The sequence below is a fragment of the Oryzias latipes genome, chromosome 13, assembly GCF_053564925.1.
Source record: "Oryzias latipes strain Hd-rR chromosome 13, Olatipes_Hd-rR_3.1".
NCBI classification, from domain to species: Eukaryota; Metazoa; Chordata; class Actinopteri; order Beloniformes; family Adrianichthyidae; genus Oryzias; species Oryzias latipes.
Genome location: NC_136249.1, coordinates 3,062,260 through 3,076,145, shown reverse-complemented (window position 1 = coordinate 3,076,145; position 13,886 = coordinate 3,062,260). Strand labels below are relative to the sequence as shown.

At 48.1% G+C, this 13,886-nt stretch overlaps 1 protein-coding gene across 3 annotated transcripts in view; it reads left to right on the top strand.

The window, feature by feature from the left end:
• The window catches only part of LOC101164176 (porphobilinogen deaminase), a 156,164-nt gene extending 144,375 nt beyond the window's left edge, over window positions 1-11,789 (top strand). Inside the window, exons 1-14 of one of the 3 annotated variants that reach the window (XM_023961910.2) lie at window positions 4,102-4,277; window positions 6,463-6,516; window positions 6,597-6,669; window positions 7,678-7,727; window positions 7,810-7,865; window positions 8,982-9,059; window positions 9,707-9,784; window positions 9,856-9,931; window positions 10,015-10,128; window positions 10,206-10,244; window positions 10,327-10,446; window positions 10,518-10,571; window positions 11,066-11,152; window positions 11,227-11,789. In XM_023961910.2, coding sequence (XP_023817678.1) covers window positions 4,254-4,277; window positions 6,463-6,516; window positions 6,597-6,669; window positions 7,678-7,727; window positions 7,810-7,865; window positions 8,982-9,059; window positions 9,707-9,784; window positions 9,856-9,931; window positions 10,015-10,128; window positions 10,206-10,244; window positions 10,327-10,446; window positions 10,518-10,571; window positions 11,066-11,152; window positions 11,227-11,400 — 1,077 coding nt within the window. In that variant the 5' untranslated portion in view covers window positions 4,102-4,253 and the 3' untranslated portion in view covers window positions 11,401-11,789. Of the gene's footprint in view, window positions 1-4,101; window positions 4,278-6,264; window positions 6,330-6,462; window positions 6,517-6,596; window positions 6,670-7,677; window positions 7,728-7,809; window positions 7,866-8,981; window positions 9,060-9,706; window positions 9,785-9,855; window positions 9,932-10,014; window positions 10,129-10,205; window positions 10,245-10,326; window positions 10,447-10,517; window positions 10,572-11,065; window positions 11,153-11,226 lie in introns of those variants that run through there. The other 2 variants (XM_023961909.2, XM_078929597.1) reach the window with 2 other exon arrangements.
• Window positions 11,790-13,886: the final 2,097 nt, after the last annotated feature.

Sequence of the window (13,886 nt, the reverse complement as noted above, 5' to 3'; positions counted from 1 at the left end):
CAGCCTCTTGTCTCTGTCTCACTGCTACCGTCTCTAACCCATAGAGCAGAGCTGGTCTCACCACTGTCTTGTACACCTTTCCTTTGAGTCTTGCTGGCACTCTTCTGTCACACAACACTCCTGACACTTTCCTCCAACCGCTCCAACCTGCCTGCACTCGCCTCTTCACCTCTTTTCCACAATCCCCATCACACTGAACTGTTGACCCCAAGTACTTAAACTCCTGCACCTTCTTCACCTCAGTCCCCTGTAACCTAACGCTTCTACCTTGATCCCTCTCGTTCAGACACATGTATTCTGTCTTACTACGACTGACCTTCATACCTCTTCTTTCCAGAGCAAACCTCCACCTCTCTAGCTGTTCCTCCACCTGCTCTCTACTCTCACTGCAAATTACAATGTCATCCGCAAACATCATTGTCCAGGGAGATTCCTGTCTTACCTCGTCTGTCAGCCTGTCCATCAGCATAGCAAACAAAAAAGGACTCAAAGCTGATCCTTGGTGTAGTCCCACCTCCACCTTGAACTCCTCTGTCTGACCTACAGCACATCTCACCACCGTCATACTTCTCTCATACATGTCCTGAACTACTCTGACATACTTCTCTGCCACTCCAGACGACCTCATACAGTACCACAGCTCCTCCCTCGGCACCCTGTCATACGCCTTCTCTAAATCTACGAACACACAATGCAGCTCCTTCTGACCTTCTCTGTACTTTTCCATCAACATTCTCAAAGCAAAAATGGCATCAGTGGTGCTCTTACGGGGCATGAAACCATACTGCTGCTCACAAATCTCCACCTTCTTCCTAAGCCTGGCTTCCACTACTCTTTCCCACAGCTTCATTGTGTGGCTCATCAACTTTATTCCTCTATAGTTGCTGCAGTTCTGCATGTCACCCTTGTTTTTAAAGATCGGAACCAGAACGCTTCTCCTCCATTCCTCAGGCATCTTCTCACTCTCTAAAATCCTATTGAACAACCTCGTTAGAAATTCCACTGCTGTCTCTCCTAGGCACTTCCATACCTCCACAGGTACGTCATCAGGACCAACGGCCTTTCCGCTCTTCATCCTTTTCAGAGCCTTCCTAACCTCATCCTTTCCAATCTCTGCTACTTCCTGCTCCACAACAACCACATCTTCCTCCCTTCTTTCCCTGTCATTTTCCTCGTTCATCAGCTCCTCAAAATACTCCTTCCATCTTTTCTGTACACTCTCTTGGGTTGTTAGCACCTTTCCATCTCTGTCCTTAATCACCCTTATCTGTTGCACGTCCTTCCCATCTCTGTCTCTCTGTCTGGCTAGCCTGTACAAGTCCTTCTCTCCTTCCTTTGTGTCTAACCTGTCATATAGCTCATCGTAAGCTTTCTGTTTGGCCTTTGCCACCTCTCTCTTCACTCTACGCTGCGCTTCCTTGTACTCCTGTCTACCTTCCTCAGTCCTTTCTACATCCCACTTCCTTTTAGCCAACCTCTTCCTCTGGACGCATTCCTGTACTTCCTCATTCCACCACCAAGTCTCTTTACCGTCTTTCCTCTTTCCAGATGACACACCTAGCACCTTCCTACCTGTTTCCCTGATAATCTCTGCTGTAGTTTCCCAGTCATCTGGAAGTTCATCCTGACCACCCAGGACCTGCCTCAACTTCTGCCTAAATTCCTCACAAGTTTCTTCATTCTGTAGCTTCCACCACTTGGTCTTCTTTTCTGTTTTCCCTCTCTTCTTCTTCCTGACCTCCAGAGTCATCTTACACACCACCATGCGGTGCTGTCTGGCTACACTCTCTCCTACCACCCCTTTGCAGTCATTAACCTCTCTCAAATGACCTCGTCTACATAGGATGTAGTCCACCTGAGTACTCCTACCTCCACTTCTGTATGTCACTCTATGTTCCTCTCTCTTCTGGAAGTAAGTGTTGACTACAGCCATTTCCATCCTCTTCGCAAAGTCCACCACCATCTGTCCCTCCAGATTCCTTTCCTTCACACCAAACCTGCCCATCACCTCCTCATCACCTCTGTTGCCCTCACCAACATGCCCATTAAAGTCTGCTCCAATAACAACTCTCTCTCCTCTGGGAAAACTCTCTATGACCTCATCCAACTCACTCCAGAATCTCTCCTTCACTTCTAACTCACAGCCAACCTGTGGCGCATACCCACTGACTACATTCACCATCACCCCTTCAATTTCTAACTTTAGGCTCATCATCCTGTCTGAGACTCTTTTCACCTCTAGAACACTGTTTACAAACTCCCCCTTCAGAATCACTCCTACCCCGTTTCTCTTCCTATCAACACCATGATAGAAAAGTTTGTATCCTCCTCCAATACTACGTGCCTTGCTGCCCTTCCACCTTGTCTCCTGCACACACAGTACATCTACCTTCCTTCTCTCCATCATGTCTGCCAGCTCTCTGCCTTTCCCTGTCATTGTGCCAACGTTAAGAGTCCCTATTCTCAAACCTATGTTCCTGCCTTTTCCCTTCTCTCTCTGGCAACGGACCCTTCTGCCTCCCCTCTTTCTTCGACCAACAGTAGTCAAATTTCCACCGACACCCTGTAGGTTAACAGCATCGGTGGCGGTCGTTGTTAACCCGGGCCTCGACCGATCCGGTATGTCTAAAGTGTTGTGGATGATTCGCATGGTTATTTTGGCAATTTTTACGCCGGATGCCCTTCCTGACGCAACCCTCTCTATTTATCCGGGCTTGGGACCGGCACAGAAGTTACTGGCTTGCAACCCCTGTGGCTAGATTGGCTCTTTTTGTTACTATTAAAGCACTGAAAACACAACTTGGGAAGCAACTCTTAGCTTTGTTTGGTTTAGTCCATAATGTTTGAATATAAGTTGTTTTTTTTTTTTAAAGAGGACAACAAAAACCAGAAAACCAGGACCTGTGACACACACATGCACAAAAAAAAAACAAAGAAAGACAGAAAAAGTACCTAAAGTTAGTTAAATGACTGCATGTCAACAAATCCGAGAGTTCTGCAGGAAAAAAACGGACTAAACACATTTGTACAAAAAAACTAAATGACCTCAAAGTATTTATGAAGGATGGCAGGAAATTTATTTCAGTAATTAAAATCCAATTACATTTTAAAACCTTAGGAACCGATAACAAGCTAAAAATAGATTTTATTCACTTTTTTTTATTCCTCAAGTCCCTCATCATCTTGGCTCTGGACAACAACATTTTGGGCAGTAAGTCTGTTGTATTACACAAGTTAATGGACATGTAATGAAAATTGGGGTGCACCCTTATCAGGTCACAATTCAGTTGCAGGACCAAACAATCACCCAAACTCACACTCAGACCTAGGGGCAATTTTAGAGACACCAATTAACCTGAGCAGCATGTTTTTGGACTGTGGGAGGAAGCCAGAGTGCTTGGACAAACCCTCAAACCACAGCCTTCTCACTGTGAGACGAGAACCACTATGTCACTGTGCAGCCCAGGGAAACCATTGCTAAAAACTTTAATAGTAATGACTTGGCTGACAATATGGTTGGGGCTATCCGGGGGGGTGTCAGCCTGCAATGCACCTTGGGGGAGGGGCTACTTGGCAGTGGTCCCCCTCCCATGGTTGCCGCATGGACACGAGACCCTCCCCTCTTGGTTTTAATTCCCCCTTGGACATGTAGGACCCTTGGTAGGAAGGGTGTTTGGACATCACTGCCAGCAAGCAGGAGGTGTCCCCTCAGTGTCCTACCCGCCAATTTTAACTGCAACTTTTAGTGCACACACCCTTTAACCCCCAAACAATGTACACTCCAACACACACATGCTCACAAACACACACTCTGATCTTCCGTCCCCTACTGTAGTTTTAATCTTAATGTTTTTCACATATGCCCCCCCTTTGGAAAAATGCTAAAGGATGTGTTAAAACACCAAAATACATTTTATTGGAGATAAAGGACTTCAAGATGTTTCAAGGATGTTTGATTTCAAGAGGAAATCAAACATCCTATTCTGGTCGTTCTTCCACAGTTCCCACCTTAAAATATTGGCACGCTTTTTCGGATATAATTTGTCAATTCATCCTGTTATTACTGCATAAGTAATTGTTCATTCATTGAAAAGCCGGAAGTGACCTTTCTACGATGCCGTGACATCACCGGAAGCACAATCACTGGCACGAGGAAGCGGGTAAGGAGTTTGCCCTCGTACCGCCGGACTTCGTGGTACTCTCTGGGTCTTTTGTTCCGGCAACAGTGCCCCACACCACAGAGGAGCTACGTTATGTCGGAGGGGTCCGGTTCTGCGGTGAGTCCAGCCCAGTAACTCCTGAGACACGCACGCAAAGCGCCTAATCGGTCGACCCGTCGCCGCGCGCGGTAGATCGCTCTGATTGGCCAGTGGAGGTGTCCGTCTCGAGACGCGGCCTCCTATTGGCTGAGAAGAAGCAGGGGGCGGTGCGTCAGTTGACTTTACTTTAATGTTTTTAAAATCTGCTATTCTCCGTTTTTACCCCAGCTTTCGTTGGCAAACGCCATAGATCGATAGGAGAGAGGAGAGGTTTCAACACGCGGTTATAATTAACGAACAGATCTGACAAATCTCTCTAGGTTTTCTGAGTTAACGTTGATTCTCTCATTTTTAAACCAAACCATCCTGAAGTGTCTCTTATTAATTTTATTGTGTTGAACATTTGCTGAATACAATACAAAATACAACATTTATAACAATACAATTAAGAAAAAAAACAGTGCTGAATACGAAACAACATGGTTTTGACCTTTACAAAATCTAAACTAATAAAATTGTAAGTAAAATACATTTTTTAAACTGTTTTTCAATAATAACCAAATAAAGCAAGGAAAATAAGAAGAAGGAAATAATACATAACTAAAAATAGAAAACAAAAGAATAAACATAAATAAATAATTAAGATTGAAATGCGAATGTTAATTTAAGTCAGTAATCCAAAAGATTTACAAATGTTAATCTTTTTTTTTGGCCTTTTTGTAATTTTGAAGCAGAAATTCATTTCATGACATGTCAACCCCCCCTCCCCCCCAGCAGAGCCACAGTCCAAACCAGTCCTCAGACTTCCTGCTCTTCGTCAGAGTGGTGCCTCGGCTCAACACCTGTGGCTGTGCTGCAGCGGACAGCCGCCCGCCTGCACAGCCGTGCTGCTGTCTGTTATCTGGGTGTAGCCTGACTCAGATCGCGCTGAGTCAGATGTGCAACCGCTCCACCACAGGTTCCTATTATCCACACAGACATGCATGAGAGAGGAAAAGGTTCTCACGCTAAGCATGTTTTCATCTATTTAAGGCTTTCTCAGTGGTCTTTTAATGAGGAATAGGCTGTTTTTAGCAAAACAAAAACAAACTCGGACATAGTTTCTGTAGAGCAGCAATAGTTCATTTGAAATTCACCTCTGAATTGAGGCCAGGGCTGTTGGCATGAAGCCCCCCCCCCTTCCCATCTTATTACTGAGAGCTCTCTGTCTACACCTCTCCTGCAAGGTTACAGCGCCACCCCCTGAACATAAATATCATCGGTCCAGTTGTGATCCAGATTCCAGCTCAGACCAGGAAAACAGAGACGTTCATGGATCCATGTGTCTGACAGAGGATGATCAGAAAGGGGAGGAGCTGAGAGACTGTTGCTCCGCCCAGCATCGTTTCTACGTCACGGTTATGATCGTTTTCTAACGTCTGCTCCTAATTCACAACAATTTGAATAAAGAAAATTCAGAAATGCAGTTTTAGTCTTAATCTTCTTCATGTATGTCGTCCATCGTTGGAAACATTCTACAACTTGTTAGAACACAGAAGCACCATTTTCATGGGGGGGGGGGTCTTTTAATCTGAAGTAAGAGTCAGTGACCAAAGCTCTCAGCGGTGCCTCTTGGAAGATAGTTGCGGTTGAGTGTTCTGCTGAACCGGACAGCACCAGAACTTCTGCTGACGGCTCCACTCCCCAGAGACGCCTCAGACACTTCAAACCACCAGAACCGGGCCTTGGTTGTCGACCCGTCCATGTCTGCCGGGCAGGATAAAGTCCAAATAAACCCGATCCAGCAGTCTAAGCTGTTTGAGCCCCTCCTAAGGAAATAACGGCGAATCCTAAAAAGCCCATCATGCATTAATCTCACCAGGAGAACCTGGGACCACACCTTGGGGCTGCACCCTTCCGTTTGTAACGGAATAGCTGAACTGCACTCTTATCTTGAGGAAGCAGGGCTGTGTGGGGTGGAGGTGGGGGCAGCGGGTCATAAAGACTGTGACTGTGTGACCGCCAGCTCAGTGTGTCGGGGGGCTGCCGCGGGAACCCGCCATGGAGGAAGGACCTTACAAGTTTGTGAGGGTGAGGAGGGCTGCCGAGCGGCCCACGCCGACGGCCCACGCCGACGGCCCACGCCGACGGCCCACGCCGACGGCCCACGCCGAGCCCCCTGTCTGTCTGCGACCGTCTCTGAACTTCTGTTTGTTTCTGCCAGGATGGGACCGGCAAGGTCAGTCGAGTCATCCGGATCGGAACGCGCAAGAGTCAGGTGGGCTGGTTTTTGCTGCTCTGCAGTCGGGTCCGTTCTGGTCCGGGCTCGACCGCCTAACCTGGTCTCTCCTGCTGCAGCTGGCTCGCATCCAGACGGACAGCGTGGCGGCAAAGCTGCAGGAGCTGTACCCCGACGTCCGCCTGGAGATAGGTGAGACGTTCAGACTCGGCTTCTGTCAGACCACACTGAGCACGTGCAACAAAAGGTACTTAAGTCTCTTCTCGCCATGAGGAACTGGACCTCATGCAGACAAAGTGAGTCCAGGTCTCCTCTCTCTCTGTAGCCGTAACCACACCTTTACAGTTCAGCACCTGTATCTATACTATATGAGCCGTTGGTGCTCTGAGGTGGAGCAGCTACACCCTGATGGTTCTGGACCTTTTAAGAGTCTGCAGAGACCAGAACCTGCAGCTCAAAGGCTCCTGCATGAAGTTTGTGTTAGCAGTCAGACCGGTAGGAGCTGCTGCTATCGACCTGAGACAAGAACCCAGATAACAAGTGATCCAGTCCTGACCCGGGTGGACTTGAGTGCTTTGGTGTTCAAGCGACCCTTCATATGGAAAAAGTCTATGTAAACGCGTTTTAGGCTCCTGTTTTTTCGCGCTCATGCGTAGCTACGACAGTTTCTACGACCGTTTTCGTCTGCGTACTAAACGTCCACTGAACGCACATCGAAAGTTAAACCAGGACCAACCTTGACCAATCAGGGACCTGGATTTGGTAGTGTGGGTGGCGTCCCTTTTAATTCGAGGAAGTGCCAACCGTTTAAAATGTGATGATGGAGGAGAAATGAATAATTGCGGTTTGTTCCCGACTGGAATTCTGTGACTCCAAGTCTTTCGTGTGTCGAGACAGCCGTGGAAGAAAACGTCTGGAGCAGGACTCACCAGACTCACATCGCTTCAGCATTTCACACCAAGCCTCTTCCAGCTGCAGGTGGTGGACGCGCTAGTGAACGGCAGGAGCTCCTCCTGCTCTGTCCATATGTAGCACATCTAGATATGGACAGCATGGGCTCGATGTGTGCTTTAGGAAAGCGCTCAGCACGGTGTTGAACGCGCGTCACACGGCCGGCGTGTCCACAGCTTCAGAGAAACCTCCGCAGGCTTCTGCTGTGGAGGGGCTTCCTGTGTCACTGATCCTCTTCCTCCCTTCCAGTTGCCATGTCAACCATAGGAGATAAGATCCTCGACACGGCCCTGTCCAAGGTGAGCCTGAGGTTGGAGTCCAGATCTGTGGTGGAGACGCATCGGCAGCATCTGACCGACTGACCGTTTTGTGTTCCTGCAGATCGGAGAAAAGAGTCTGTTCACCAAGGAGCTGGAGAACGCTCTGGAGAGGAACGAGTGAGTCCCGTCCCCGGCCTCAGCGGGTCACAGGCCCCCTTCCACCTAAGGGAACTGCTCCCAGCTCCGTTTGGCTCAGGCCTCTGTGGTGTTGTCCTCCATTGGTCTTTGTGCTGCTGGACTGGTGGAGAGAGGAGCATCTGTCAGTGAGAGGATGAACCGATTTTCTGTCCCTCCCCTCCACAGATGGATGATCCTTTGTTCATCTCTGTCTGTGTCATGAAGACATGTTAGTTTATTTCACTGTTGTTATTCACACCTACTTATGCACAAGAACTGATGGAAACGCACAAGAACGTGTTAAAACACCACTTTCAGAGTCCGTGACCAAAGCTTTCAGCGGTGCCTTCTGGAAGGTCATTTGGGTTGAGTGCTCTGTTGGATAAGACGGCACCAGAACCTCTGCTGACGGCTCCACACCCCAGAGACAGATACCGTCATTTTGTCTTAGTTTTTAATAATACTTCTGATATCTTATTGAGAAAACATTGATGTAGTCACAGGATCAAGAATGGACCCAAGTATTCCCTCTAAAGTCAGTTTTATTCCTGTAGCACCTTTGCCAGATAAAATCACAAACGCTGAACAATAAAACAATACAGTACAATAAAAACATAGAAACAATCAACATAATGTAAAACAAAGTAAATAGAAGAAAATGAACATAGAATAGAAATATGGCTCCACTTGAATGCATATGAAGGTTATTATTTTAAATAACAATGAAACCAGTCAGCTGTTTAAAAGTTGACTATTAAAAGAATTGACATGAAGTGACGGGGGGGGGGGATTCCAGAGTCTGGGGGCTATTGTCTGGTTGGGTATCTTTCCACTGCTTCTCATTCTTGTGGCATAATCCTTCACGCCTCACTTCTGGAGGCAGGTTTCTGGTTGTGAGAGGTTCAAGTACCTCCTGATTTTCCCGTCCTCTGCCACATAGCTGATGTTCTGCTATAAGCTGAGCATCCGTTTCCATTCCAGCTTTGGGATTTCCGTGACGGCAGAGCATCACCGGGGGGTTTCTTCACTAAGGAAGGGGTCCCTTTTTTTCCGATTTCCTGTTCCTGCTTTTTTCTGTTTGTTTCCGTCTGTCTGATGTTGTTGTTTGACTGGCAGGGTGGACCTGGTGGTGCACTCCCTCAAGGACCTCCCCACCAGCCTGCCTGCAGGCTTCACCATTGGCGCCGTGCTGAGGTGAGCTCTGACAGCACGCCGGCGAGCCGGCAGCCTGCCTGACAACACCGCCCATCAAATGAATCTTTTTACTCCACTTTACCCGAACGCTTGATACTGCACGTGCACGTGCACACTCACGTCACTGGCTGCTTACTTTGTGTTTTCTTTTGTTTTCAGCTAAAACTTCAGAACTTAAGGGAAGTTTGCTTCCCTTAAGTTCTGGAGCTCCAAACTGTTTTGGATCTCAGTGAATCAGAAATCCCTCATGAACCTGAGTTCCTGTCACTCCTTCCAAACTGTCCTGTGCTTATGCACTGCAGGAACTTTCTTTATATTGCTAAGAAAACAAGTCAAGAATTCCCATAAAAACAGAAACGTTTATTTTTGCCTTCAGCACTTAAAAAATACGCTGATGTGACACTTAGAAAAAAGATTATTTTCATTTTTCTGCTTTTTCTTTTGGTTTAGAAGTTATATTCCACCTCATGACTCCACCATTTTTGAAAGTCGTGTAGAACTTTTGCCTTCAAACTGTATTCATACACTTTCTGGATCCTGGGGGGGGGCAGTGGTTAGAGAGTGATCACGGTGTGTCGTCAGTGATGCATTCAGGGTAACTCTGTTATTTTCAGCTGTAAACCTTATAAAGCACTTTTATGTTGTAGGAGGGAGAACCCCCATGATGCCGTGGTCCTCCACCCCAAGAACGCCGGGAAAACCTTGGCCAGCCTGCCCAAGAACAGGTGAGCAGCGGTCGGGCGGCTCTGTGGCGTCGGGCCTGAACCCACATGACCTCTTGTTGTGCTTGTGGCAGTGTGGTCGGCACCAGCTCCCTGCGTCGCGCCGCTCAGCTGAAGAGGAGGTTCCCCCACCTGGAATTCAAGGACATTGTATCCTGCTGCTCCTGCATGGAAGGCCCGTTGGAGGGAAAGCTGCTGGAATCTAGATTCTTTTTCCTTCACCGTCCCCACAGCGCGGGAACCTGAACACCCGGCTGAAGAAGCTGGACGACAAGGAGGACTTCGCTGCCATCATCCTGGCTGCAGCCGGGCTGAAGAGGATGGGCTGGGAGGACCGGATCAGCGCGGTACGGGACAGGCTACGGATCAGCTTCGGTTCTTCTGACTGTCCTTCCTCACCGCTCTGCTGCTTCTCTGCCCACAGGTGCTGCAGCCTGAGGACTGCATGTACGCCGTAGGACAGGTCAGAGCAAAGACCCGAGCAGAGCCTGGACTCTGGAAGCGGTGTGTATGTGTGCTCATGTGTGCGTGTTTGTGTGTCTTAGGGGGCTTTGGCTGTGGAGGTTCGGGCCAAAGACACGGACATCCTGGACATGGTGTCGGTTCTCCACGACCCGGACACGGTGCTGCGCTGCATCGCAGAGAGAGCCTTCCTTAAACGCCTGGTACACTCGTGCACACACTCATGCACACACACACACACCCTGAATGTGTATTCACTGTCTCTCTGTCGCAGGAAGGGGGCTGCAGCGTTCCCGTGGCAGTGCACACCTACATCAAAGACTCCCAGGTGAGGAAACGGCCCCTGAAGGCACCATGTGTGCAGATGAGCCCAGCTGCTGTGAACAGAAGGTCTGAGGAAACCAGGCTGTAGATGTGAGCTGCAGGCCTGGAGGCTTGTTTTCCAGCCAACCTGCTGCTGTAGCTTCAGTTTGGTAAAACACACCTGATCCAGGTAATCAGCTGCAGGTAGAGCGCGTCTGACAGCAGCAGAATGGTGAATGAAGGATGCCTTCTTCAGGAACACCTTTGTTATTATTTGTCCACCAGGCGGCGCTGCTTCTCCTGTCAGACCCTGAAACCACGTTTCATAATCTGCTCAGGTTTTTGCTGCTTCATGATAAAACAGGAGTCTTTGGCTGTTTACAAAAAGTAATGGATTACTCCTAGCAATGAATTTAAAGTTACTTTCTTTGGGGCGAGAAAGCTGTCAGGGAGCTCAGATCTGTCGTCAAACGTCTGGATTTCCCGATGAACCTAAAGGCATCGTCTCTGTCTGTGCAGCTCTACCTGACCGGAGCCGTCTACAGTCTGGACGGATCTGAGAGTCTGAAGGAGACCATGCAGACCAGCATCTGTTCGGGGGGGTCGGTGAGTGGCTGCAGACCTGAGACGTGCAGAGCAGAGACCCTCAGCAGCTCATGTGTGTGTGTGTGTGTGTGCAGTGCTCAGAGGAGGTGGATGAGCGCCTGCAGAGGGTGGGGGTCACGGCCACCAAGATCCCTGCAGACCTCCAGGATGGGGCCGAGCGTCTGGGTGTGGACCTGGCAGACCTGCTGCTGACCAAAGGCGCCAAGGAGATCCTGACGGTGGCGCGGCAGCTGAACGATGCCAGATAGAGGTCCCACAAAGATTCTGGGAACGTCTTGAACTTAAGCTGAGAGGCTTTTGGGGGGGGCAGGTCTGCAGAGGCCCCTCGGATCCTGGTCCATCAGGACCTGCAGTGTGGACCTGAGTGCAGGCTCGGTTCTGAAGCCCCCCCTTCTGTCTGAGTTCACCTCTGACCTTTTACCCAAAGCAGTGTCGACCCCCCCCCCACCCCCCCCCCCCCCCCGAAATCCCTGTTTAGATTTTAAAATTGTTGCATGTCTGTGTGTGTATGTGTGTGTGGGGGGTGGGGGGTCTGTCTTTGATCTGAGTGTTTTTATTTCAGATTTAAAGAAAATGCTTGGGGGTTCTTTCATTGGAGGGGGGGGGGGTGCAGCTCTGAATAAAATAATGAAATCCACTACTGCCTGGTTTTTGAAGCGTGTTTAAATGGGGGGGGGGGGGGGGGGGGGGGGGCTCAGCTGCTCCTTCAGGGTTTCTGGAGGGGAGGGGGGGGACCTGGTCAGGTGAAGGTTCTGGAGTGGCCGCCTCCATCTGACCTTCATGTTTCTGAGTCGCTCTGCGGGGATCTCCAACGGGCCGTTCCACCAAGATAGCCCAAGGATCAGCCTGCTTTACTGTTGGAAAACATGGAGAACCGGATCCACAACCACCACCAGAGACTTCAAGCTGTTATTGATGCAAAGGAGGCAACACAAGCCATTAGGAACTGCTATGTCAGCTTTAGAACAGGGTCATTTGGGAAGTTTCTGTTGTCGTTAGGATTTATAAAGAGTAAACTGATTTTTCTGATGATGAATGACAAAGAAATCCTCTCTTCTAGGGTCTGTAAACGTATGAGCACACTGCAAGTGTGTGAGCATGTCTGGATCTTGCTCCTCAGCTGCTCCACTGCTGTTTGGGGTTCCACAGGGCTCTATTTTAGGACCACTTGTACCTCCTTCCTCTGGGCTCCATCCTAAGACAACAGTGTCCTTTCATTGCTACGGTACACTGATGATAGATCTATTTTCCGTAAAGAAAGGTTGCTCCGTTACACCACTACTGTCCTTTACAAGACATCAAAGAGACTTTGGCCCTGAGCGTTTTGAGTCTTAGTGATAAAAACCTGAAGTGATTTGTCCTAGCAGCTCCTGTGACGCCTCCACTGTGGAGTTGGGTCCTGGCTCAACTCCACAGGAGCATTCCTTTAACCCTTGTGCTATCCTAGGCATTTTGACGTTGGGAGTTGGGTCATCTAGACCCACTAGACAGTGCTCTGAACCATTTTTCTTCAATGATTTGTGATCTTCACTGGTGTCCATGGATTACATGAAATCTTTCCACTTTTATCCACCTTTGTCATGGTAGGGAGAACACGTCAATGTAAGGGTGGGGCATCTAAGATAGCACAAGGGTTAAGTGTGCAAAACACAATGAAATGTCCAAGAATCTTTTCCTGGTTTCTGCCTGAATTTTGTGGCAACACCTGACTTCTTCCTGATCTTTAATGGGACGCCATCAGTGACCAGACTGACATCACATGACCAGTTCACTCCAACATCGTGTGGCGCTGTAACAAGAGAGCTGACTATGTCATCAGCTGTTGTGTCCATCAACTCAAGAAACTCTGCTGTGACTGTATCTATATCACCTCTAAGAAATATGCACAGTTGTGCAATATCTCTATCTGTGCTTTCATCAATAGTGACCAAAAATGTAGTCAATGACTGGATTCCTTCATTTTGGCACCCAAGTCTCCTCAGAGATGTTGTATCTGCAATCGTAATCCTTGACTAATGCAGAAGTCTTGTGCCCCAAAAAGCAGTCGACCTTTGCTAGCATGATTATGATTACGTGATTAGATTACATGCAGCCTTCAGCAGTTTTCAATAAGTTCACCATACGAAAATGGTTTGGATGTTTGCTCCAACTTGTTTGCAATAAGGTAGCTAGGTGTCACTGCTCCATCACTGACGTCACGGCTTTGGTAAAGGTAGACGGTTATTTTGTCAGTCCAGCTAATAGTTGTTAATCTTCTCTTTTCTTAACTGCAAAAGGTGAAACTTTTCTTTGTGGTGAGTCTCATAGTGGTGCTGAATGTTGTATTCTTTGAGCACTGCGACCTGTTAATGACATACCAAGAATGCAGGTTTTGCATTCAGCTCCATGAACAAATAAAATTCTGTCCATTTTCCTGGAAAGCCCAGCACTCCACTTCAACCTTTTTTCTTTGTAACAACATTTTGCTCATTAGTGGGTCACTATGATCATTCTTATAGCAACATAGCAGCGATGAGGCTTGCGCGGAACCAAACTACATCTTACTCAGACACAAAGCTGTTAGGTTTCACTTTTGGCAGGTGCAGAGATATGCTTTTTCACCTGTTTTGCTTTTCCTTTACTCCCCCTAGTGGCGGAATTGCGCATTTCAGTTATTTCTTTAAAAAATCATAACTCTCCACAGGAATGGACTAGAAACGTGCTTTCTTTTTTAAACATCCTTATAATTTTTATT